The sequence below is a fragment of the Chinchilla lanigera genome, unplaced genomic scaffold (genome assembly GCF_000276665.1).
Source record: "Chinchilla lanigera isolate Chin_1 unplaced genomic scaffold, ChiLan1.0 scaffold00065, whole genome shotgun sequence".
Classification (NCBI taxonomy): Eukaryota; Metazoa; Chordata; class Mammalia; order Rodentia; family Chinchillidae; genus Chinchilla; species Chinchilla lanigera.
Window position 1 is genome coordinate 3,304,547 of NW_004955466.1, and position 27,256 is coordinate 3,331,802.

The following is a 27,256-nucleotide window of genomic DNA, read 5'->3' on the forward strand; positions in this document are numbered from 1 at the left end:
TTTTTGGTTTTTCTCTGGTACCGGGAACCGAACTCACGACCTTGCGCTTGCCAGGCAGGCGCTTTTGCCGCTGAGCTAAATCCCCAGCCCCTAGTGCTTAAATATCTTAATTGAAAATAAAAGGAACAAAGTTCTTCTTTGCTTGTAAGTACTATTTGCAAAAGGCTTACTGCCAACCAATTTTACGAAGTGTGAAACTTTGTTCTTTTGCCCTGCGAGGTGATAATTCTCTTTGGTATTCTTTTAAAGAAAGCATTCATATTGAAAACATTTAATTATCACCTCGAAAGTTTCTTTTCTGAAAAACTGGATTCTCACCAAAATAGGCACATGGGAAAAAGCAGGAGAAACAGGAAATAAATGAGTAAAAGAAGCAGAGTAAGGGGAGGAGCTTCTTAGAAGGAGGAAAAAACAAAATAACCCCTAGAATGATTTTAATTATTATTATAAGGTATTATATTTTGTCATTTCACATTACCCACAGAAGTTTTCAAGTTGACGGCCAATTAGGAAAAGGGAAAATGAATGCAGTACTCCCAAATGCAAAGAAAGTCCAGTATTTCTTTTGCCTTGAGGTCAGCTTAACTAAATACAAGTTCCAACAGTGAGAGTAAAATGTATACACAAATATTTGGAGGCTACGATATACTTATATTTGAGCTAAATAATTTGCTCTTTACAGATTTTCTTATGGAAAGATTAATTCTAACCTCTCACTTTGTGATCAGACTTTTTCCTCATTTGTAACCTTGTGGTCCTGCATCATTCAAATATTACACGAATATTGACTCTGTTTTTATGTCTGCTGAAATTTGTTTATCTCTCAGTACCCCATTTTTAAAAGAAGGCATGATACTTGTTACTCGTTTATCAATTAACAAACACTACAGTGTTATCTATCAACACTAAAAAGCATTTTTAGTTAAAATAAGGCCATAATATTTATCATGCTAATAGATTATATATCACATACACTTAAAGTGCATCAAAAGGTCTGATTTCTTTTTCACTTCACTGGGAGAGCTAAACATGAATACTAGAATTTAGTACCTAATTTAATAATAGAAGAATTATTCATACCAGATTTTATTAATGGTGACTTTCTCTTACAATACAGACATTCTTTATTTAAATACTTAACATTCTTGTTTTGCATGTCATAGAGAAGATATAATTTATTATTTCTCTTCTTATAAGTGAAGAAATAGACCAAGAAATTATTCGATCCAAAGCTATTGAGTAAATTAATACAAAATTCCTTAAGGGGAATTGAGTCTGTAGACCCCAGTTCTGAATTTAATCTATTAATGTAATAATACATGCTTTAAGCGTACAAGCTACCACCACATCCTATTCAGATAGGATCTCTGTGCTCTGCTTAAATGTAATGGAACACATAAATTTCAGTACCATCCCTCATATATATTGCTCAACAAATACTTCTATTTTTACTAACAGACAAATCTAAAGTCACCCATACTGTAGCAGTTCATGTTATGCACTATAGTCTAAGCAACCGTGAAAACTGAATAGGTCTGTCAGAAGCATTATAGAAGAGAGCTCTATGTACCCAGGTTTTTGAATGTGTGCAGTTATCTGAAGCGGTCTAAGGAATGCCAACATGCCAGCAACAATCTTGAAAAATTAATAAAGATTTACCAAGCAGCAGCAGTTTTGGAGATATCAGTTACCAGGAACATAGCCTTGGACATTACTATGAAACCTCTGAGCAGGTAGACTGGGAAATGTGAGGAGCTAGAAGTATCTTATGAAGAATAAAAGATGTAACATCTCCTGGAGTGTAGCTTTAACCTTAAGCTCTATGGAAAATAACAATGTAGTTATGTATTAGAGCAAAGATGAAACTATACAAGCAATTGCCCATCATGACTTGTGGTAAGCAGTTGAACTGTAAGCCAAGTAAGATTTTATCACTTTTTCAATTTGTAAAACAACCATGAACTAAATATTATAGCTGCATGAACAATAGAAACTTGTGCCCCTCCCCATGGGAATAAGACTCATGGTGGTATTAGCAGGGGAACACAGTGAAAAATGTTCCACTCAGCTGAAATCAGTGCTCTGCTGCTCATACTAAAAAGTATCTATGAATTAGAATAGAACAAAGTTAGATGGAGCAAAGTTCTCTTTGTTTTAAATACTCTCTAATGGACTCTCGGTTTTCTCCTAGGAAATCTTATCTACAAACAAAGCTGGTCTTGTTTCTTCTAATATTCAAATGTCTTCTTTCTTTTTCTTACTTTGTTAGCTAAACTTTGTAAAACAAATAATGGTGATAATGACCATCTTTCTCTTATTTCCAACTTCAATAAGAATTCATCCAGTGCTTCAGCTTTATTATATTTGTTGGTTCTTGTGATAAACACTTACCACATTAAAAAATATTCCTTAATTCTAATATGCTATGCATTTTTACCTCAAAAATATACTGGGTTATATTTTTATATGATTTATTTAATAATGATATAAGTGGAAATAAAAGATGTTTAAAAGTTACTGTCCATAAATTCTTAAATCTTTCTTGGCAAAAATGTGTTGATATATCAGATCTGTGTATATTGTTTTAGTTTTGCTGTATATATCTTCACACAGGAGGCGGCTTAGTCTCCTCATTGTCTTCAGTTCACCTTGCTGTCAAGATGTTGTTAGCTTTTAGAAGGCATTGGGAAGCTTTTTAATCCTGTCCTAAGGCATAGTTAAGACACAAGTTACCTGTTCTTCAATCTTTTGATTGAACTTACCCTGAACACCCTACTCTTTATCGTAGTTTTTCCCCTCTCCTTCCCTATATTCTGCAATAGCTTGTTTTTTAATTGACAGATGCTAGAGATCAAGTCGCTTCTCTGTTGAAATTTATTTTCTCTTATTTGAAGATAAATAAGTTTAATTTATAATTTCAGGCTGTAATACTGGCATATAGGTCTCACACAAACATTTTGAAGTTTATTTTGATCTAGAATTATGAATTGTTTAAATTTTTTACTGATTTGAGAGGAACCCTATTGTACATGAATAGCACAAAATCAAAACCATGTTCCTAGTAATTTTTGAAGGCCATGTTCCCAAATTTTAACCTCAGTAAAGAACAGTTAGTTGCCTTATGTTTCAATACTCATAAACATTTGTGTCTTATAGTGCATTATTTTATTTTTATCAATTGATACTGTTTAACAAAGGCCCATCAACCTAAAAGATCTATTTATGAGTATTAATGTTGCTTAGTTACAGAGGATGCCTGTCAAAAATTAAAAATAAAAAGCAATATCACATAAGGTTACACTGTGGATATTAGGATACACATAATGACAAATAAGAGAAAACATTAAGTGTAATGATATTAGGCAAATGGAAACTTAAAGTTTGGAGTAGTATTTCCAGTAATACCTGCAAATAGAAAATTTTAAAATGCTATATTTTCATAACTATGTAATAAGAATGAACTTCTATCTCATTCTACACATAAAAATTAATTTGTAATGGATCAAGAACTTAGAGATAAAACTATAAAACTCTTGAACAGTTTGATTTCTTGAAATGTGAAATACAGAATTACCACAATTCAGGCTTTATACACCTAGGTATATTATCACCAGAGGAACTAAAAGCAAAACCTATTAGATTCTTACACCCCAAAAGGTTTGAATTTATAGTTTGAATAGATCAAACTTAGATAGACTCTTCTATCTCAAATATCACTGTAGCACTATTACCAAATATAGAAAAGGTAGAAACAATGTAAATGTCTATCAACAGATGAATGGATAAGAAAAGTGTGGTATATCCATATAGTATATTATTCTGCCAAAAAAGTAGGGTTCTGATGTGTGCTACAACATGAATAAATGAAGAAGGCATTCTATCAGATAAAATAAGCCAGATACAAAAGGATAAATATATTGTTATGGTTTGAATCTGTGTGTCCCCCCAAAGCCTCAAGCGGCCATGGGGCAGGCTTTTAGGGTTTGACTGCTTGAGGGTGTGAGAGCTACACTCGCCCTGGGGTGGATAGTTTGCATATGTAAGGGAGAGGAAAAGAGTGGTTGAGGCCATTCTGCCCTGGTGTATGCTGGTTGTTGCTTTTGCTGTGTTCTGTGCCGAGCTGTAGCTCTCTGCCATGTGCCACTCTGCCTTATAATCTGCCAAGTACGGACTGAAAGCTCCATGAACTGTAAGCAAAATAAACCTTTCCTTCCTTAATTTTGGGCATCAGGTATTTTGTCCCAGCAACGAGAGAAAAGTAACCGAGACATATGTGATTCTACTTATATGAAATATGGGGATAGATTAGAGGTTGCCAGGGATTAGAAGATGGAGACATGGGAAGATAGTGCTTAGTAATTACAGAGTTTAAAAAAAAAAATTAAGAGCCAGTGCTATTAACCTAGACCAGAGGTGGTAAACCTTTTAGAGCTTTCAATGCTACAAACAGCCTGCTGTGGCACACACGTCACAGGTGGGCCATCACTGACCCAGACTTTCAGATGCCCTGTAAAAATTTTTGTCAATTTATTTTCAAATAATGGTATCTGTTTTTCCCCAAGCTTAAACATTAAAGACAAATTTGGGAGTTATCTTGAATTGACCTTTAATTACTATTTTTTTTTTATTTAACACATTTTGTATCTCAATAACAAAAAAATAAAGGCTTTGAAGTTTGACCCAAGAAACTAATCTCTGCAAATCTCCATACTCAATTAGTCCAAAAGTTCTGGCAATTCCGTCCAGAGAAATATATGTCCCTTTCCACTATAATCTGCACTGCCCTCATTCAGGTTCTCAGCATCTTTTATCTGAACTATTTCAACAAATTCTTGACTGGTATTATGGGCAAGTTTACTCCCACTGAACCTATGGTGTATTCTGCTGCCAAAGTGGTTTTTCTAGGAATACAAGTCTCATTACATTCTTCTTTTGTTTATCATCTTTCAAAAAAATTGCATTGCCTGCAAGAAAAAAATCCAGTTGTCTTTCATAATACATAGATATCTTCCATCATTTGACCTCACTGTACTTCCAGGCTCTTAGCACATCTCTCAAAATCATCCTGCTGCCAAAGGGGCCTACTGGCTGACTTTTAATTTGAGCCAGTATATACAGTTTTACAGTACAATGGGTTAATAAACACTGGTAGGTGCATACACTGAACTACTGCTCAGTAATCAGAATGAACAAACCACTAAATGAAGTGAACTGAATTTTTAAAAATTTTTATACTGTTGAACAAAAGAACACAACACAAATGATACTTCATGACTCCTTTTATATCAAGTTAAACAAAAGAACAATAGTACATAGTGTTAAAGGCCAGAATAGTAGTTACTCCTGATGATTCTAAGATTACTAAGGGTTTTCTTTTTTTTTTTTTTTTTTTGGTTTTTCCCCGGTACCGGGAACCGAACTCACGACCTTGCGCTTGCCAGGCAGGCGCTTTTGCCGCTGAGCTAAATCCCCAGCCCCTACTAAGGGTTTTCTTGGATGCTGACAACATTTTGGTTTCTTCACTTGTACCCTGATTACATGTGTATGTCCAGTTTTGAAAATCCACTAAGCTACAGCTATACTATTTGTATATTTTTGTAATTTACAGAAAAGGTAAGCAACAACAAAAAACAATCCCAGTGTTTGTTCCCTGGGAAACTTCCCTGAAAATTTCCCTAAACTAAAATTTCCTGGTCGACAATTTTTGCTCCTAGTAAATCACATATATTACCACTACTAAATCAATTGTTACATAATATTTCATATATCCAATTCTTTCTGATTCTCAATAATGTTACTTTTTCAAACTGTTAAAATAATAACTTCTTACTCATATACCCCCAATCCTCAGCACAATGGCCGAATAATAATATTCAAGTGAGGGTTTCTCAATTTTGGATTATTAATATTTTGGGGGCAGCTGATTCTCTTATACAGGGGAATTTCCCATGCAGTGTAAAATATATGGCTTCTTGTCATTCAGTATCAGTAGTACCCCTCCAACTGTGAAACTCAAAATGTCACCAGGCACTGGCAAAAGTTGTTTGTGGACCAAAATTGCCTCTACTTGAGAAGCACTTACACATGTTTTTATGGGAAAGTATAACTAAGGGTTAATTCACTTACCAAAGACTTTAGGTTGTAAAATAGTTTGCATGTTGAGGACAAATAAAAAAAAATATACTTGTTTGGACACTGGAGGATGTGTTAAGATTTACATGCTAGGAAACATTTATAAAATATTTTTGATGTCACATAATAAAATAAAATTAACATGAATGCAGACTGAAATAGTTTTTCCTATGGGATTCCTATGCAGAAAATTGAACTGTGAAGCAAAATAACTGTAGGATTATAATTTTAGAAAATGATTGCTAATAGTAGTTAAGTATATTTAATATCCTAATTATGTTATTTTCCAAGGTTTTTCACAGTCCACAAATAGACCACTGCTTCTAAGTTACTGAAGTTCAATAAATTTCTGACTGTAAAATATTGAACAGGAAGTATTCCACACAGAAAAGGTAGCTAGAAAAATACTAAAATATATCAGCAAAGGGGAGAGGAGACCTCACAAAGGGAAAAACTAACTTATTAAACAAATTGCAGTTTTATTTTATCAACATCATGCTGTAGATTCAGGATGTTTTTAGTTTGATCACTGCTGTAAAACTGTGATAAAATAATTGAGTACTACTGTATTAATATTTTGAGAAAAAAGATACTGAATTGGTTTGTATTTATTGCCAAAACAGTGTAACAAAAATAGAAATCCGACTAAGTGACAAGCAATTCCTTAAGCTCTTCTTTGTGATTAGAATCAGTCTTTCAGAATAGTCAAAAGAAAAGAGAACCAAAAAAGGTAGTTTAAAAAAATAAAACTGGGGTCTAGGGATTTAGTTCAGCGGCACAGCGCCTGACCAGCAAGCGCAAGGTTGTGAGTTCGAACCCTGGTACCGGGAAAACTGAACAAACATAAGAAGAGTATTTCATTTCATTATTAACCTGCAACCTGCTAACAAAAGCATGAAATTTTTCACCTATCAGTTGGGAAGATTAAAAATTGTAGTGGACATATAATACCATAGACCAGTGGTACAAATACACATTGGTACATCTATTTTAAGAAGAAAATTTGCCTGTATGTATTTTGAGAAGTCACAATTTCGAGTCAGTTATTCTATTTTAAGGAAGTATTTCTAAAGTGATCATTAGAGGTATATATAACAATTTTATGAAGAGATTTGTGATAGAAAATAAGAAACTAAATGTCTTCACATGAAATTAAATTATTCAGAGCTTTGTAATAATCTACAGTGATTGACATATCAACTTTTTGTATGTCAGTAATTAGGTGAGGAAAAGTTTATATCATGTGAAAAGAAGAGAGTTTAAGAACAAAAGCTCCGGAGTTATGACTATCTAATTCTAGTTCTATTACCTTCTGGTAGTTTTGTGATCTAAGTCAACATATATACTCTTTTAATCTTTCTAAAGCTGTTTCTCTTATCTGTAAAATGGTATCCATTTTGTAGGTTGTTATGTCAGATATTACACAGAATGCTTATCATAAAGCTTGGTGTATAGTAAGTGTACATACAGTGATATTACTAAGAAATTCAAGATATGAATCTATACATCTGATGTGCTTTCATTATGTTTACTAATCAATTAGTCCTATGAAATAACAGAGTTGGAACAACTGGTGACTTTTACTTACTTCAAGTGACATTTTTATATTTTCCACATTATTTTTGGCAAAAATCACATAATATAAAAAGAAGCATTATATTTAAAAGCAGTTTTTTAAAAAATCTGTTATTAAAAGATAGTTGTAAAAATCGTTACCTCCTTTTTCTAAATGAACATACACATTTCAGTTAAAATCACATCTTTATAACTATCTCATAATAAAAAGGTCGCCATTTTATGCTTTCATGGAACACATAATATGCAAAATGCTTTACTCCTAACATTCTTACACTAAACTGGAAATAGGAAATTTGAGGACAGATCTTGTTAATGCAAAAGAAGCTTCATACAGGTGGTCTTCAGTTTTACTTTATCCTTTTTAAACTTCACAAGAAACAGGATATCTAAACAGCCTTTTTCATTTACTAGTTTCACAAAATCTATCTTAATGTTGATCAGAAGGCAGTAGATGCTGAAAAATTAATTGAAATATATATATTTTTTTAGAATCATTCCTTAAAACCTCTATAACAAGATTATGATCTCTACTTCAAAGTAAATACACAAGAACCACTACACTATGGAAGTAAACAAACCAAAGAAAATCTGAGTGCTGAACATCTGAGCAGAATCAAATCGAAGGAATTAATCTAAGCAGTTTTCATACTGCTGATAAGAACAGAAAATACACTCAATTTTTTCCTATGTGCAACAAATCTACAAAGCATTCTAAGACAAATACAAAATGTTTGGCATTGGCTTGTATTTTATAGACATCCAAATATCTAACTAGCCAAAAAGCGCTTGCCTGGCAAGCGCAAGGTCGTGAGTTCGGTTCCCGGTACCGGAGAAAAAACCAAAAAAAAACAAAACAAAAACAAAAACAAATATCTAACTAGCGATTTTTTCATTGATTTTGTATGTTCATGAAGTTAAACATCATGTATAAACAAAGAAGCTTTGTATCTGACAGTGTCTCGATTTGAAGCAATTTACTTTCACTCAGTGATCCCTTTCCCAATCTAAACTCTGATGCCATAGTTTCACAGCGACACTAAAATATTTGGTAACAGGAGGGAAAGTAGTGCGAAGGAGGCCAGGGGAAGGTAGAGACTGGTTGTTAGTGCTCCCTCATGCTGTTATTCATTTGGAAATGAAGGGAAAGTTCTTTCACAAAATATTCGTGTAAGAAAGCTGCACTGTCTTAAAAAGATACTGCACTCAGTATGTCTATTAGTAGAGAGAGAGTGAAAAAGAGAAAAATTAGATATTTGTTAGAAAGGAGCTTATTAAAAAGAATTACCTAGTGGCAAGGAAATTTAGGTTATTTTTGTTACTAAATATGAAAACCACTTATGCCTAATAAGCATGAAATAGATGTATTACATTCTGATTTAACTTTAGTACAAAGGAAACATTGTATGACTGTATGTTTAATTTTCTTTGAAATTAAAAGTGGAAGTTCAGAGATCAAAAGAAAAAGTATACTTATTAATAAACTAAGTTTAATAAAATGATACTTATATTTTCTATTATCTTATATCTTTAAAATAGTTCAACAATATTTTGTTTTTGCTTCAAAGTGCTTTCCAGAATAAATACAAGTGGGGAAAAACCTTCTTAAACTAGTCATTATTGTTAAGAAAACAAGCTAAATGTGATGTAGTTTCTATTTGAGTGCTTTCCTCTTGACAGGAGAATTTTGATCTTCCCATAGCTGTGGGAAATTAAAATAAACATCTTTAGTGGGGCCACCACACATACACAAGTAACAACTTACTAAAACTTACCCTAAGTGCAGCTTTAAAGGAATCTGTATGAAGTAATAAAAAAAACCTTCTGATTGTTCTCAAGCTTGAGCATACATCAATGTAACAAGGATAAATAAATTCAAAGTTCAGATGATTAATTTATTAGGTACATAATAAAAGCTAATGAATATGTCTAAACCTTCTGACACCAGAAACTCAGTAAGTTTTAATTGGTAGTGAGAATGAAGTGAATTCCTGAACACTGTCCATTTTGACTAGTATAACAGCTGCACCTCAGGGTGAAAAATCCTTCACTGTATACTTTTTTTTTCCAGTACCAGGAATCAAACTCACGACCTCATGCTTGCCAAGCAGGTGCTGTGCCACTGAGCTGAATCCCCAGCCCCTTCACTGTATTTGTGATTGCATTCACAAACAACCTCCTAGACCCTAGTTATTGATTACTACATTCTTTATTCTTCCACTACATAACTAACATGTCTGGTTCTAGGTAATACTATTAATTGTTATCGGTGAAATCTCTAGTCTGTCACTGAACTGGACTTCAAACTTGAGAGGCTTCCATTGGCATTTAAATTATTGCCAATGCCAATCAGCTGTGATGAGGTTTGAATATAGAACAGATTATTTTCCTAAGTCAACGATGCTTAGAAGAAGTGAAAGGATTTTCTTCTATGCAACCACTCTGATTTTTAACATTTCATGCAAACACAATTAGAAGAAAATAATAAAATGTGGTGGATGACACTGGAAATGGATGGTTTTATTAAACACCTTCTTTTTTTCCTCTCCTGGAGTGCAAGCTCCTTGACAGCAAACCTAGTAACTCTGTGTCACATACTCCTAGCATATTACACAGTATAGAGCAGCATTTCTTAACAAGCTTTAAAAAAATGATAATAGCTAGTTAATTTCCCTCCTTTACTTACAGGATGGTAGGAGTTTATACACCACATTTGGGAGACCTGGGAAATAGTGACTCAAGTCAATTTTCTGTGTTTGATAGGTAAGATGAGACCTTAGTTGAGAAAGGATATATACTGTATGTAAAAATTCATCCCCAAACTCATGAATTAATGAGTGAAAACATTCATCTAATGTACAGAAAGTCTTTCATGAATCTGTTATTATTTTAAAAACTCTTACTTTTTAACTTCCTGAACACAAGGACCAATTCTTCTGTGAGATCTATAGCACTGTGGTACACAGTTCAATTTAACTCACACTGTATCTCCCTCTCTCTCTCTCTCTGTCTCTCACAAACACACACACACACACACACACACACACACATACAAACCATATTGCGAATTTAATCAGAATCTCTTTGAATTGGGCCTAGGCATTGTTTTAGAAATGTCTCTATAAGTAAAAGGTTAGGTATTCAGAATACAGCACTACTGAATTAAAAGGAATTCCTATTCAGATTGCTGATGAACATGACTGGGTTTCCCTCATGTCATTTGTCACTGAAACCCTGTCTTTCAAATAACTACTTCTTGCCCCATTTAAAAAGTCCACATAATTCTACTTCAAAGACATGCCATTATTCTGTTCTGAAGTTGGTATAAAAAGTCTTCAAAATCATTTCTGCTGTCTCTCAAACATTCAAGATGCTTCTTTTAACTTCATTTTTTCTTTTAATCTTAGAATACAGGGTCTTATAAAGTGTTAGACTTTTGTAGTCTTTCTAAAAGTTTGTAATTTATTCAGATCCTACTAAAATATCTTGAACTTATGCATCATTCATATTAATTATGTAGCTTCCCCCATCTCTTTGCTGTTAGTTGCCTCCCAAAGAGACGAAGGAAAAACTATCAAATCTGCTTTTAGTTATATAATGAAAAGAACTGAAAGAAAAATGAAACAGACACTTGCACACCAATGTTCAAACCAGCATTACTGATAATAGCCAGAAGGAAACAACCCAAATGTCAAGCAGACAAACCAACTGTGGCATACAGGTACAATAAAATATTAGTATTAAAAAGTAAAATTTTGATACATATATAGAATATGGATGAATCTTGAAAATTATATGCTAATTACAATATGGCAGGCATAGAAGAAACAAGTTGTTTGCATTTATAAGAGGTACCTAGAATAGGCAAATTCAGAGTCAGAAAGTAAACAAGAGTTTATCAGGGGCTGGGGAGTGAATTAATGGGGAGTTTTGTTTAATGTATATGCAGTTGCTGTCTGGGATGATGAAAAACTTCTGAAAATAGAGGTTAGAATAGAGGTTAGAATGTACAAAATATAGTAATAAAACTGTACCAATGAATGAACTAATACCACTAAATTTTACTTCAAAGGTTTAAAATAGTAAATATGTTAGGCACTCTTTACCATGATAAAAAAATAAAAAGCTGCTAAATGATTTCCTTGACATTCCTAAAAAGTGGCCTTTTTCCTCATACTGACTCCTTATTTTTATTTTTATTATTAAAATAAAATTCTAAAAAATCTTGTCCATACTTTTCCCCATATTCCTTGAATTTATAACTTTGTTTTTAGGTTTTTCCCTTTCTCTTTTGTTTTTTATGAAAACAAAATAAAACTTAATATGGATACTCTGTACTTTTCACATTTCAAGCACAATGATACTGTGAATACATACATAGAACACTTCAAATCTACATACATATGTGCATGCACACACACACCCTACTTTATATCTACTCCTATCCTCTTGTATATTCCACAAAAATTCTTTGCTTCTTGGGTTAGATTTTTAATTGAAAAATAAGTGAATAAAAGCAGAAATTCTATTGTGCAGATAATTTCATAGTGCAGGGTATATTTAGATGCCAAATATTCTGTAAATAATGGGGAAATATCAGTTTCAAGAGTCTACTCACACATAAAATAAATTAAAAAGAGTGAAAGATAAATATATCAGAAGGATCTCTGAAGAACCGATATTACATAAGCTACGGAAAGCTGAAGAATGATATTCTCCAAGGAAAAAAATGGAGCACAGCTGAAAGCTAATTTATGCTACACAGAAGCATAATATAATTAAATTTATTATTTTCAGAGCTCATACATTTAAAGTTTAAAAAAATCTTTTGGTATTACTAAAAAGAATAAAATCAATTGGGGTAATCTGCCTCATGGAACCCTGGAAAATTTAGGGAAAATAAGAAATAAATTTAATATAGGGAAAATTATTGAAAGATCCCATACAGAAGGAATAAATGTATAAAATATATGATGCAAAAAGATAGCTGAAGCAAGGATGATGAATGACTTAGGAAAAAAATCCTAAAAAGGGGAAGAATGTAGAGTTGTAGAAAAAGCAGAGAATGGGTGATAGTGAGTTGAAAATTTAGGAGTAAACTGGACTGGACTGGTAAATAGAAAAGCATTTTCCTATTTGTAAGATATATTTTGACAATATACAGGAAAAATTTTTCTTAGAAGTAAAATCTGATCAGGATTACATGACAACAGAATAACAGCAGTGGTTTAGTAGATGCTGTGAAATATACAAGCCAATCAGCAAGTTGCAAGTTCACAGGAGGTGAATGCAATGTCTCAAGTAAATTAATGAGGCAGCCATGGGAAGCAAATAGGTAGAGAAGGCTACAGTCAAGCAAATTCAGTCAGCAGTCCATATCAGTAGCACAAGGCAAGTGGAGATAGGCAGGAAGAGTGCTAAAGAATCTGTACCTACTTAGAAAATCACAAGCATAGATTTGACAGAGCAAGTTAAAACAGGCAGCTGGCAAAGCATTTGTGAGGCCACAATACAGAGGAATGGTAGGAGAGCAGATAGACAATGCTGGGCAGTCTAAAATGCTAAGAGAGCAGACAAGTATGGCAGTACCACGCTATTTGCTGATAGACAAATCACCAGTAAATAAACAATGCAAATCGTTGAGCAGATGAGTGGAGTGAGGCAAAAAGTAGAGACAAAAATCTAAAGGCAATCAAGCAGGAAGATGGAACAGTAGGGAAGCAATGACAGATTATCAGAAGCAGCTGGGTAGGGTAAGACAAGCTGTCGGCAGGGGAACAAAACACCATTCAGGAAAAGATGAGACTGAGAGTGAAACAGTTCCCGAATTGGGTATCTTCCATCTAGGATACAATAATCCATAAACTACGTATGAGAAACCACAAGAGAACGCCACAAAAATGGAAACAGTAGATGGATCTGAACTCTATTGCCAAGGGATACGGAATGACCCTTAAAACACAGATACATAACAATCCACAGAGAAATTAAACAGATGGGAAAAATGGGTCCAAGCATTCTTATGATGATAAAAGAAACCGAAACACTAAAAATTATTAGTCTCGAAATGATTGGCTGGGATTGAAGTCTTCGCTTACCCCTTTCTGGAGCCCACAAAATGGGAATGTTGGGAATTTCTGCAGCAGAAAAACAGAAGAGAAAAGGGATTTCTGATTCCCAGTTTGAGGAAAGCAGGTCAAATTTAGGGCTGTATAAACTGGTTAAGAACCAGCCTGAACCTTCTCTTTTCCTCAGAATCAAAGCATTTCTGAGGTCTGAGAAAGGTTTAGGAAGCCCTCACCCCATCATTACCCACAACCTCCCCTGTCACACTTACCTCCAGTGCAAACAGTTTCCAGCAAGGAGGTAGGTGGGAAAATGCGCTCCCATATTTTACATCATTGCAAAATTTGAGGCTGGCCAACTAATGGTACTTTCTGTGCAGTTCAGGTTTCTGATTCAGTGGGATTCCTTTCACTCTTTGTGAGTGAGCAGAGGGGACAAATACTAGAAACTACCTACCTCTTTGAAAGAAAAAAATTAGGGGCAGTAATTCCAATAAATACATAGCAGTATCAGTAAATACTTTGGTGATTTCATCAGTTGTCATGAATTTTAACTTTATATGTGATGACTCTTAAAAAATAAACTTTTTAGCCCAGACATTTTCTCTGAACTGCAGATGCACAGATCTAACTATAACTCAATGTCTCCATTTGTATCTCTAAAGGCAGTTCAAGATGCCATGACCAAAGCAAAACTCTTGATCTTCTCCTTCAAGCATATGCTTCTTCCACTGTTCACAATTTCAGTGAGGGGCAATTCCATTTTTTCAACTGCCAAAGTCAAATCCAGCATCTTTTACTCAGCTCAGTTCTTTTTCTTTATACCACCTGTTACATTTATTTTCAAAATATATTAATAATCTATTCCTTTCAGGCTACATGACTAACATTTTCTGTCTGGATTATTTCAATAGCCTCCCGTATTGGTTTCTCTGTTAAAATATAAGCCTGTGCACCGTTAAACTAAAAGTGATATAAGGGTTTTACATCATTGCTTCCTCTCTTCCTTTGGGAATGTTACCCTTTTTAATAGGTGGCCTTATTTTAAATTATAACGCTACTTCCTGCTTGGACTTGGTTTCTCTGTTAAAATGTAAGCCTGTGCACCGTTAAACTAAAAGTGATATAAGGGTTTTACATCATTGCTTCCTCTGTTTCTTCCTTTGCTGAAATGTTACCCTTTTTAATAGGTGGCCTTATTTTAAATTATAACGCTAATTCCTGCTTGGACTACTTATCTTCCTTCACTGGTTCATCTTTATCATCTCCAATACTACACATTTTACTTGTCTTCTTATGTTTGTGTTCCCTCATTAAAATGTAAATTCCAAAAGGCAGGGACTTTGGACTTGCTTGTTCATTGCTATATCTCAGTATCTTTTCTGTCTAAGAAGCATTAATTTCTTATGGGACTTCTTTCACGATATCAAATTTTTGTAACATTCTTCTGAAAGCTCAAAGGATTTTCAATTAACAGAACAATTATAGTAGATGCTAGTGCATGATAGGATAAAATGTAACATAGAGATCGGCAAATTATAGCCCATGGGACAAATCCTCACTACTGCTGATTTTTTGTATGGTCTGCAACTAAGAATGATCTTTACCTTTTAAAATGATTCAAACAATAAAAAGAAGAATAGCATTTCATGACATATGAAAATTATAGGAAATGTAATTTTAGTGTCCACAATAAAGTTTTACTGGATCAAAGCCAGGTTAGTTCACTTATATCATCTATGGTTGCTTTTGTGCTGCAAGATTGGCAGAATTTGGTACAGAGATTATATCAACCATGAAGCCTAATATATCTGGCCCTTTAAAAATAAGTTTGCTAACTTATGTCTGTAAGTACTTACGTTTATACACAAGATTTCATAACTAAAGTTGGAGTTAAAGTAGACCACAGCTAATTGTTAATACTGTTGCCATTGCAGTCTTTGTTGTACCTCTGAGGGAATATGAGAATTTGCTTTCAACATTAGGTAAAAGTGGTACTATAATTCCTCTAAATATTTACTCCTAATAGCGATACCCACTCATACATCTATGCCACAGGAGAGTCCCATTTTAAGACACAGAGTTCAGTGCTGGTAAGTCTTGAAAATGGCAAAAAGGGGAGGGAATTTAAAAGGAAGTAAATATAGCCTACAAATAAAACTCACATCAAAGAGTCATATAATTATATAAACCTCTGCGTACTCTGTTTTACACTGGGGAATGTGCATGAATGTGAATCTCTTTTTGAACCTTATCAATGAGGTTAACACTAATATGACAGCATAATACAGCTGCCTATTCAATGCAGTCCTGAGTCACTGCATGCAAGGAACACATTACAACTCTATTATATTTATACAATACTCAAAATTAAGTCATTTTCTCATTGGTTTAAATACTTGTGTTTTGCAGGAAAGTATTTTAAAGATTTATAAAACTCTTTTCAAAATCACATCTTATTAAAACCTAACCTATTTTCCCTTTCATAAAATCTCATTCTGAACAGCAATGCATGCAAGGATATTATATTATTTGCTGCTATCAAACTTATAGAAAGAGGTAAAGAAGCTGAGGGAAAGACACTTAAATTACTCTAATACACCCATCACTGTAATGCGGTCTTTATTCTTTGTAGAAAAACATACTTTACTTTTTGTAACAATTAGTCTTTCCAACATGATTAACGCTTTTTCCATGTTTTTTCCTTTCAAAAGGTCATCTTCAAACTTAGTATCAAAGAGGTCTGTTTGTTTCTTCTAAGCATTTTTTGAAGAAACTTGGATCCTTCTTGAAAATTCTCACCTGTGTATGACTATTTAAAATGCTTACTTCTTCCACTGGACATTTTTTAATCTATTCTTTAATAGTAGCCATCCGTTTTTAAACTTCAACGTAAAAAGATAACACTGGTAAAATTATTAGAATCAGTCTAAATCATTTATTTTGTCACCCAAGTCCTCTTTCTGACTCCACATCAGTTTCCTTTAACGGCAGGCAATCACATGAAGGTGTAAGTATTCTACCCTTCATATATACTATTCTGAGACATTCATAGTACTGGACAGAAACACACTTCTTGTCACTTTATTATGTTTTATGGAAAAGAAACATTATATCCATTTTATGGATTAATATCTAATAAATAAAGAGATGAATTTATATGCTGGATTTCAGTCAGTAATAAAAAAAGAGTAATTGGAAATCTTCATTCCTGGGACTATGTCTCTAGACAAATCTGCTTCTAACATCTATATTTGCAAGACCAAAATATACTGGTATGCTAGCCTGTTCATTTTGACAGTAGGCTTGTGAGGTTCACTGGAAATGTGACCTCAGGTGTTTATCATTCTGATACATAAAAGATAAAATATGCACATCGCATGTCTTCTCTAATGTTTCCTTTTACTTCTCCACAACTATACTATTGTGTATTTTTGATCTTATCTTTTCCATAGAATTTTTTTTTAGAATTTATTCAATCTTATTTATTTTTAGGCTAAAGCTCTTTTTATTTATATTGCATATAATAACAAAAGTAAGCTGCTATGGTGGCATGTGCTCGCAGATTGTTACTTGGGAGGAGGAAGCAGAAGGATTGCTTCAGCCTGAGAATTTGAGGTCAGCCTGAGTAACACAGGGAAATTCTGTATCAAAACAAAACAAAATAAAACAAGCAAATATTTGTGTAGCAAATATTGCTTTTAGAGCCCACTGTGGTTTATGTGTTGCAGGCTTAAAACTTGGGGTAGAGATATTGGGAAATGATGTGAGCTCCTAGAAAATGGGGTATAGTGGAAGGCCCGTAAGTGGTTTAGCTGCCTTCTGAAGGGATTTTAAAGCAGCTCTGGTGTGACTCCTGAGTTCTCCTAACAGTGAGTTGTTATAAAAGCCCAAGCCTGAGGACTGAATCATTTTCTGATTTCATCTCAATCTTAAGTTCCTATCATGATAGTCAGTAGTCCCTCAAGAGAATCTGAGTCAATGAAGCCACCTGATCTCGAACTTCCAGTCTCCAAAACTGTGAGCTAAATAAAACTGATCTCTTTATAAGTTACCCAGTTTCAGGTATTTCATTATAATAACAAAAAAGAATACAAGACTTAGTTATATTAATTAACATAATATAATTATCTTGCCAGGTAAGTGCTCCTATTGTTTTTCTTTACACATAAAAAAAGAAATATGGCATGTACACGTCATAACTAGTAAAAGGTGGATCTGAGATTTGAACCCAAATAGTCTGTGCTTTTAACATATATATCTATATATCTATATATATCTTTATAAATAATTACACTGTTTTCCCAGTTAGAATTCAATCAGAAAGAGAACAACGTAACATGTATCTATAAATATTTGTATGTTTATACAAGGTATGATTTCTTTTCCTCACAGGGCACCATAAAACTGAAAGCATATTTTGGTACAGAGTAGGCATGGAATGAAGACATATTTTTCACTGGTACCATTACATGTATATATAAAGTTTTTCTTTTCAATATACAAGTGAAATGGTATGAATCTTGTGAAAGTCTGAGGCTGGTACAAAAAATTTAATGCAAAAAAAAAAAAAACCCACCAGTGGGGAAAATACAGTATTTCTCTTCAAGTACTGTAATGTAAAAGAGGAATTAACCTTCTTTTGTGTATTGCTAAGGGCAGAGAAAGGGCCAATTACTAGAACTTACCAGATGACATACTTCAGTTTAATGTTTGGACTTTTCAAACTAGTAGAACTGTTCAAGCAATGAACTCTGAGATGGAAGCAGTTATTGCGATATTCAAGCAAAGGCTGGGCATGATTAACAACAAAAAAGAGATAGTAAGGCTTTGAACATGATGGCCTGTGGTTTATGAAATACTGTGACCTTTCTATTACTATAAAATTTATAATTTTATATAAAATGTTAAGCTAACTGGAGATATGACACTAACAAGTCTATGATAAAGTATTTCTTGATTGTCTTGATTCTGAGATAAGTACTGATTAAAAAGGTTTCTAAAAAATAAATCAACACAATTAGAATTTGGTGGTCCTCAGCAGTTTAAATTTCTACTGGACTCCCCCTCGGCCCCCCACCCAGTGCTGGGTTTAGAACCCAGGACTTTGTGCATGCTAAGCTACTTCCTTACCCCTACATTTAAAAACCAGGACATGAAAACAATCTTCAAAATGAAAGAAGTTGGTCTTGGGAAATGTATTTATGTTCATTTGAAAGACTGTCGACTTAAAAAAGAGTACTTCAAAATCTTGATGGCTGGCGGATAATGGTCATATAGGTCTTGGTTTCCAAGGAATCTTTGAACAATTTTGTTTCTTATCTTTATACATGGTACCACACTAGCTGTACTTAGAAAGGAATAAAATAACAAAGATCTAGGTTATTCATCCTTCTACCTAAAGGTGAATCTTCTGGTGTAGCCAGGAAGATTGTAAGCTTCTATTTTTGTGTATCTTGCTCATGTATTTTCCTGCTTCCTTCTCTTTCCTAACTTGAACCCTAGTCCTTTCATTCAATTTTAGTTTCAATTATACTTTTATAATTATTTCACTGATATGCAGCTGCCCCTTAATATTTCCACTTAAAGAAGTCTTTAGGCCTAACTTGGTTGAACATTTCTAGTACTAGGTTTATATTGTCTCAATTTCTCATGTGACTATTTTAGGACATGTTCTTTAGCATGCCCAATCTGCTTCATAGATAGTTTTGAAATTGAAGAAAGACAATGAATGATGTTCTTAGTTAACTGAAAGATTGTAGGTATGCTTTTTAAAAAAAAATTTTTTTTTTGGTCTTTTTGAGACAGGGTCTCACTATGCAGTTCAGGCTGGCGTTGAGCTCACTTTGCAGCCCAGGCTGGTCTCAAACAAGGATCCTCCTGCCTCAGCCTCCTGAATGCTGGGATTACAGCTATATGCCACCATGCCCAGCTGTAATTATGCTTGTATATTGAAACATCACTGGTTTTCAATGAGTAATGGAAAAATAATTAAAAATTGAGATATAAAAGGGATATTACTTTTGAAGCTTACCTAAATCTTATATAATCTATTCAAATAATACAGACTCCGTAAGTATGTACAGTTTTGTGTTTTTATGTATCTGTTTAAAAAGAAATTACACTTAAAGAGGATTATTATTTTCAAAATCTATCCTTTTACAAATCTGAGCTTTTAAAAGCCATATTCTAAAAATTTAAAACAAAAAGGAATTAGAGATCTAAATCAAAATAAATAGGTTTACCCAAGAAATACATGAAAAAACCATGAAAAACATGTTTGTAATGAACTTCATCCTGAAACATACAGAGGTAGACCATAAGAAGTGAATCTGAGTACACTAATAACCCACATATCATATAGAATCTAGAAATTCTTATTTCTTTACCCTAAGCCTTAAAGTAGCAGCAGGGAAATACTGCCTGATATCTTTGCTTTATAGACACATCCATCAGTTATTTTTATAGTTAACAATAGCTTTCAGAAGTGCAATCGTTAGTAGAAGTACTTGGGGCTATCATATCTCCTTAGAACTTATAGGTATTACTATCAATAAAGTGAAGCAGAAAAAAGATAAAAGTGAACATTTACTTAATATCTATAAAGATAACAACCATTATATTAATTTTTACATCACTGTAATTTAATATCTTTGATAATTTTTGGCAAGTCTGTTACTCAAACTTTCTCAGTATTTCCATTGTTAAAGTAGACATAACAATAGTACCTGTCTCATGTAATTGTTTTGAAAACTAATTACCTTAACATATGCTTAAAACAGCTTCTAAAATATATAAAAAATACTTTTTATCTTGGATATTCCTATCTCAATTATTAGAAACAACAATTTTGAGAGATAGACATTAATGAATTTAGCAAATGAGAAAACTGAATTTCAACAGGGTAATCTGCCTTAAATTTCATAGTGGTAGAGCTGGTATTTGAATTTAGACCTGCCTGACTTGATAGTGTAAGCTTTTCCACTACACCCTAATTCATTCCAAAATGTTTGGACAAAGCTAAGACACAGGGATGTAATATATCTTCTATGTATAGAATTATTCATAAAAATTATAAGAGCTCCATGAAATGACAAAAAATATAACCATAAAATGTGATCATAGATAAAGTGTATTTTATTCAATTTAGTATCAAATATATCAACTATATGAGTTTCTCATATTCAGCTTTATAAGCAATTTTCTACTGTTGAATTATCCTATTTACAACAAACAAGGTTTAGTATACTCAAAATAATGGCTTATCATAATTACTTTGTTTTACTATACATAATAAGTATTCTATTTCACCCAAAACACTCCTAGAACTATGAAAGAATATTGAGTCTATTCTAGTATAAATATTCTAGTGTATTAGTATATAACACTTTGCCAGTGAAATGATCAATGTTTTCTAGAGACTAATCATACACAGTTGAAAAATAGCTATAATGTTTAAATGATTTATGTTAGTAAGGAAATTTTCTTTCAGAAACAAATTGTTAAATATGGTGTTTTCCTGTGCATTTGTTATAATGTAAGAGAGTTTCCTGATGGTTAAAAAGTCTGATGTTAATTTTTTAGGTGACATTGGTAAATGTAAGTTTGCATCAATTTTCACAAGAATAAATTTTGTTTTCTTCCCAGTACTTGAACAGTATTCCTGTTTTTTAAACATTAGAAAAAGAAAAATGATTAATGACTGGAGAAAATAATACCTGACATACTATACATACCTTTTGTAGAGGAAAATATATTTTCATAAAAATAATTCCTAATTACTTAAGTGGAATTTTAGAAAAGCTTAGCTGTCCCAAAGAAATCTAAAGTAGGCTATCCACAGAACATGCCTTCAGAAATTTATAGTGTTTTTCTTGGAAATTCATGTTTGCTTTGTATCAGGTTCTGCATATTCTCTCCATCAATATTAATCATTTTGACAGATGCCTCTTCACTTCTGTAATGAACTAGATATAAGAATCATTTATCAATATATAACTCAATTTTGACACAGCCTAGTACTCTAAAAGTACTAAAAGTAATTTTTAACTTACAAATTTTAAACAGCTTAATGTTTTCTAATTTACTATAAAGTATTACTAAGTACTTTTTAATAATTATTGTTTGTACGCTTCTTAATCTTTCAATGTCTTCCAGAATTTTGTATTTATAATTAATGTTTAAAGAATATGTTTATGTTTAAAGAATACGTTTATTATGTTTAAAGAATAATAAAAGATTTTTTATGCAATAATACTCTTTTTGAACTGCTTTATAATAATAATTGAACATGAGGTTATATGGCATAGAATTTCATAGTGACTTGGATTTCACCAGTGCCAATAAATTTGCCAATCTTTATCAGATCAGAGAAATAAAATGTATTTCTAAAAGTAAAGACTTTCATAATAAAATAAATACCTAGAAAGTAGAAGAGTATAGATTGCTATATTAGTATAAGTAAATTTTGATAGTATGTTATATTTTATAGAGGAAAGAAGGCTAGTGGGCCTGCAACTATCAGATGGATGAATCATACGCTATGATATAAAATCTAAAACTAAAAATAAATTCATTAGGTAAATCAATTCTGACAGTTATTCTTATAACATTTATAAAAAAAAACTTTATTAAACCTGCTGCTTCATTTTTCTTTTTACTAGACCTCAGTTGAAATGTAAGTTGGTCAAATTACAATTTACAATTGTTGATCAATTTAAGTTGCTCAAATCACAATTAAAATTTTTGTAATTTCTATCCACTGATAATTTTATTTTTGGTACCAGGAATCAAACTCATGACCTCATGCTTACCTGGTAGGCACTGTGCTGCTGAGCTATATCCCTGGTCCCACTGATAATAATTTTACATTGCTTTATTTGATTTACTTCATTTATCATCTCCCCGCAAATACAAACATTCCATAGATGATTTTTTTTTTGTTTGCAGATCAAACTAATTATTGACTGTGAAATATTAGAAATGTAAAGGATAAGTTTTACATAAATTTAATTCATCCAATAATTGCATTTTCTATCAAGAACTTCTGGTTCTATTAAAAATGTTACAATCCTAAATTGTATGTAGGTAAATGTGTCTTGAAGCAGTTTCCTCTGCTTTAGCTACAACTGTCAAAGACAGACAAGTTAAAGAAAAACACTTTGTAGTTCAGGTCAATAAGTATATTTCTTAACTCCTATCTGACATGCCAGAATTATATTTAAATACTAAAAGAATCATAACTAAGTGTAAAAAGGAAATGGAAACTGAGTCAAATTATTTTCAGTGGCCCTTATTGCTTATTTATTTTGTAAAGGCTTAACAGTTTTATAAATTTTTACCAATAGATATTCATATCATATATATATGTATATATATAAAACATGAAAAGTAAACCCATTAAAGATAGTTAACAAATACACTGCCTCTTTTAAAAACAAATATAAAAGAGAAGTTTATGGATATTTTAAATTTATTTCAAAAGTTCAAAACATAATTTTACCATACAAAAGCATCTCTACGGTTACCACACAAAAGCACCTCTATGGTTTGCAAGTAGTTAAAAAACTTTTACTAAAAAAAGGCTGCTGAATTTCTGATATAGTAAAACATACAAGGCCACAGATATAGATTCTTGCCAAATAACAGTACGCCCCCCGAAAAACCTAGAAGAACAAAAATTTAAGACCTCTGATTTATATGAGTTGGAAAAGTTCAAATATAAAGCTTAATTAAAATTAAGAAAATAAGACTATGAAGATTTCATGAATACTGTAAAAGTAGTATAAGATTGTATTTTTCCATTTGGTAGTTACATAGCAACTAGTAAAAAATAACCCTTATATAAATTAATTCTAAACTGCCAGTTAATTCTAAATTGTTATTGTTTAGTGCTTATAGCCATCTTGGTAATTAGATACTTTAACTTCCCTCCTTTTAAGGAAACTAAGGCACAGAGTGGTTAAATGACACCAACATACATGTTTTTTGTCACTGGTTCCTGACACAGAATTCCTTAAATTCTTGCAATTTCATGAGTGACAGGAGTAACTTTTATCATCCATGTCAAATATCTTAAAATCAAAAGGGACCCCTAGATAGCCTCAGGATAGTGCAGATCATCTTTGAACAAGTGGTGTCAGGGTTGAAACTTCTAGTCCCACTCACTGAAGGGATAATCCTGGAGATTGAGCTCTACAGGGAAGTCTTGAACAGTAAGATTCACAGAGCTCACTAACTGGTGAACATAGGCAGGTACTGCTTCTGAAAAAGGCAAAGAGTCCACCCACAAATCTGCCCACCCATACTTTACCCCTCACATTCACTTGGCTTTCACTTGGCTGTTGCTTTGGTGTATTCTGATAATAAACTTGTAAGAAGATTAAAGTATGTTCTAGTGTTTTTTGAGCCATTCTTGCATAATTATTAAATCTGACGGTTAGGAGGCTGTAGGAAACTTACTGACTTTGCAGCAAAGTAGAACAGAAATGTGGGTAACCTGTTGACCCAGTACTTGGACTGGCATCTGAAGTGAAGATAATCTTTACACCTGTGGAACCTGATCTAACTGTAGGTAGGCAGTGTCAGGATTCAACTGAAATGTAGTGAAGGGCATCTGGTGTCTGGAGAAGTTGGAGAAACGGTTGGTGTAAGAAAAATTTTCATACATTTCTTATCATTAGTGTGAGTAAAAGCGGATTATGATCATTTTGTTAATAGATAGCAGAGCCAGAATTCAAAGATTTAAATTTTTAGCTTAGCATTTTGGAATTAACTGGAGGCTCACAGGATACAAGTTATTCTGTAATGTGAATTATTTCCCTATGATTAAAAATAATGTTTCAATGAATGAAACCTATGGTAAAATTTTTTCACCTTTGCTGATAGAAAAGTAACTATGAATATATCAAACCATCATAAAAAAAAACTAGCGTTAAATAAACTGAAGGTCATTCACCTAATATAACACCCAAACTCAAAAATCAATGCCTTTACATCTGTCAGTTTCTTTACAAACAAAACAAAACAAGACAAAACAAAACACAAATATACCTCTGCAGAAGATGACTTCTTTCTCAATTTTACTTTTTGAGTTATGCTACAGTATGAAAGAAATATAAAAATTGTCCAAAGGACTATTTCCCATTAAGAGCCATTTATAACTATATATATTATGTAAGGATGACCTTCTTGTTTATCTAGTTGAACTTAATCATCTCCCAAAACAATGCTTCTGATTGCTTTAACAGCAAATCTATCTTATTTATAACCCTAATGATAACAATACAAAACAGTATAAATATGATATTTACAAAGAGTAGTAAATATTTTATCCTTGTTTTAGAAAATTGCATTTTAATATACTAGAGCAGTGGTTCTCAAAGATTAGAAGTACAGCTCTAATTACCACCATCTGTACCGCTTGGGTGAGTGAGAAATACGATTCTGGGATCCACTGCCGATGAACTGAGATAGAAACTGCAGGGGGGCTTAGCAATCTGTATTCCAACAAGCCCTCTGGCTAGCTCTGCTGCAAGCTAAAATTTCAAAATCACTGTACTATCAAAAGGACAGTAATTATTTAATGAATGCACAGAAAAAACACCTTACTGTTAATAAGGCTGCTGAAATAGTGTACTGATTTGAAGATAGAGGGACACAGTTAATACTAAGCTGAAATAAAAATCCTTCCCTCCTATATTAGTGAATACTAAGCTGAAATTGAGCCAAGAATTACTCTTTTTGAAAGGTAAAGTAAATAACATTACAAGTGGTAATATAAATTTCCACATGATTCCAAAGTGACACCTGAAGTTACGGCTTCCTGAAAAAGAAAATAAAAATCCTTCTCTCCTGTATTAGTGAATACTACTTACTTTTCTTTCCCTAACTTTTCTTCCTGTACAAAAGTTGAGGGTGCTTCATGTGGCATAAAGTCTGGACAATAATTCTGCTTTTTGGTTTACTAAATTCCACAATTAAAGGTAGTTCATATTGAAAATTACGAAAAAGATAATACTTTTTTCATTAATAGTATAATAAAATTGGTATAAATACTCTTATCCTATTATACTGTGAGGCAAATGATAAGGGCACCTCAGGTAAAGGAAGTTAGACCCAGTTTTGAACTGCAGTGAAAAACACATCAGACCAGATCTCACACTGACAGAATTTTGGTACAACCTCCCAGAGTCATGTGCCTGAAGTTCAGCTGAGACTGCAGATGATACTGATACCAAGCAAATGAAGGAGTAACTTCTAAAACAGTGGATTCTTCTTCATATTCTATCACTTCTAGTTTAGGTCCAAACTAAAAATAAAGAAGTATTTTTATAGTAATTCTTCCACAGCCAAACTTTTATATTGTCATAACCACAAGTCACTAGTTCTGCCTAGCAAAATTATAAAACTACAGAAGAGCAAAACGGTTTGATAATGTTATTAAACATTAGTTTGTTCCTTGAATATGAGAAAGGCATGTACTATCTCACCTCTGGAGTGACATCTCGTGGTGCAAACCCTGTTCCTCCCGTTGTTAATATCAAATTAAGTTCCTTTTCATCACACCAATCTATCAGAGTTTCCTGAAAGAAAACAATAGTATTGTCATATGCAAAAGGACTTGCTTGTTCAGAATATCCAAGTCCTCGTATGAGGAAACACAGATTTTTTTTAATAATAAGCAAGAAAAATTTGAAAGACAATTCATAGAAAAATGTCTTAATTAAAAAGCACTCAGTTTGGAGTATTCTGTTATTAAATATGCAAAGTGAGATGTAAGCATCAAATTGTTGAAGGGAAATGAAACACTGAAATATCATAAAAAGTTTATCAGTAATTGTTATTACGGACTAATAAGGCCTTATGTAAGTCCTTTTCAACCATATAAAATATATTCAAGTTTAAAATGTTGACCACTATCTGGTAATAACATGATCTTATTATTTAATAATTATATCGATGCTACTAGCTAAATATTGATACTTTATATATGAAGAAACGATCATTCTTTTTTCTTAAATTAACAGACTCAGAAAGGTCAAAAACTTTCTCATAGGCTTACGAACTAGAAGGAAGCAAGCTAGAATTCAAACCAGGTCTACTGGACCTGTAATTCATGTCCCCCTACATTTTGATTGTTATTAATTTAATATTTTCTGTTTAATTTGAGGTTTGGAAAGTTTTACATTTTTCATTGTTAATTTACATGGGTTTCCTAAAGGAGACAGGAGTAATTTCTTAATGTTTACTGTTCATTAAATGCATATTTTGACATTTATTTTTAAAGATTAAGACTATAGATGATAAATTTTGGGGCAAATAGGGTCTCTACCAGATTTACCTATTTATTTTATAGACGAAACAACTGAAGTACAAAGTGCATAAGTAATTTTCTCTAAATTACAAAGCTAGTTTGTACAAAAGTAGAATTAGTTCTATCTACTGCCAATTAAATTAATCCATCCTATATGTTAGCTACTTAT

At 32.7% G+C, this 27,256-nt stretch overlaps 1 protein-coding gene across 10 annotated transcripts in view; it reads right to left on the reverse strand.

Annotated features, from left to right (window-relative positions):
• Positions 1-27,256, reverse strand: part of Gphn (gephyrin) — a 508,902-nt gene that overhangs the window by 287,073 nt on the left and 194,573 nt on the right. For 5 of the 10 annotated variants that reach the window (XM_013521945.1, XM_005399096.2, XM_013521944.1 and 2 more), the window contains exons 4-5: positions 26,264-26,356; positions 13,806-13,844 (exon numbers count right to left, since the gene is read on the reverse strand). In XM_013521945.1, coding sequence (XP_013377399.1) covers positions 13,806-13,844; positions 26,264-26,356 — 132 coding nt within the window. The remainder of the gene's footprint in view (positions 1-13,805; positions 13,845-26,263; positions 26,357-27,256) is intronic. The other 5 variants (XM_005399100.2, XM_005399099.2, XM_005399098.2 and 2 more) reach the window with 1 other exon arrangement.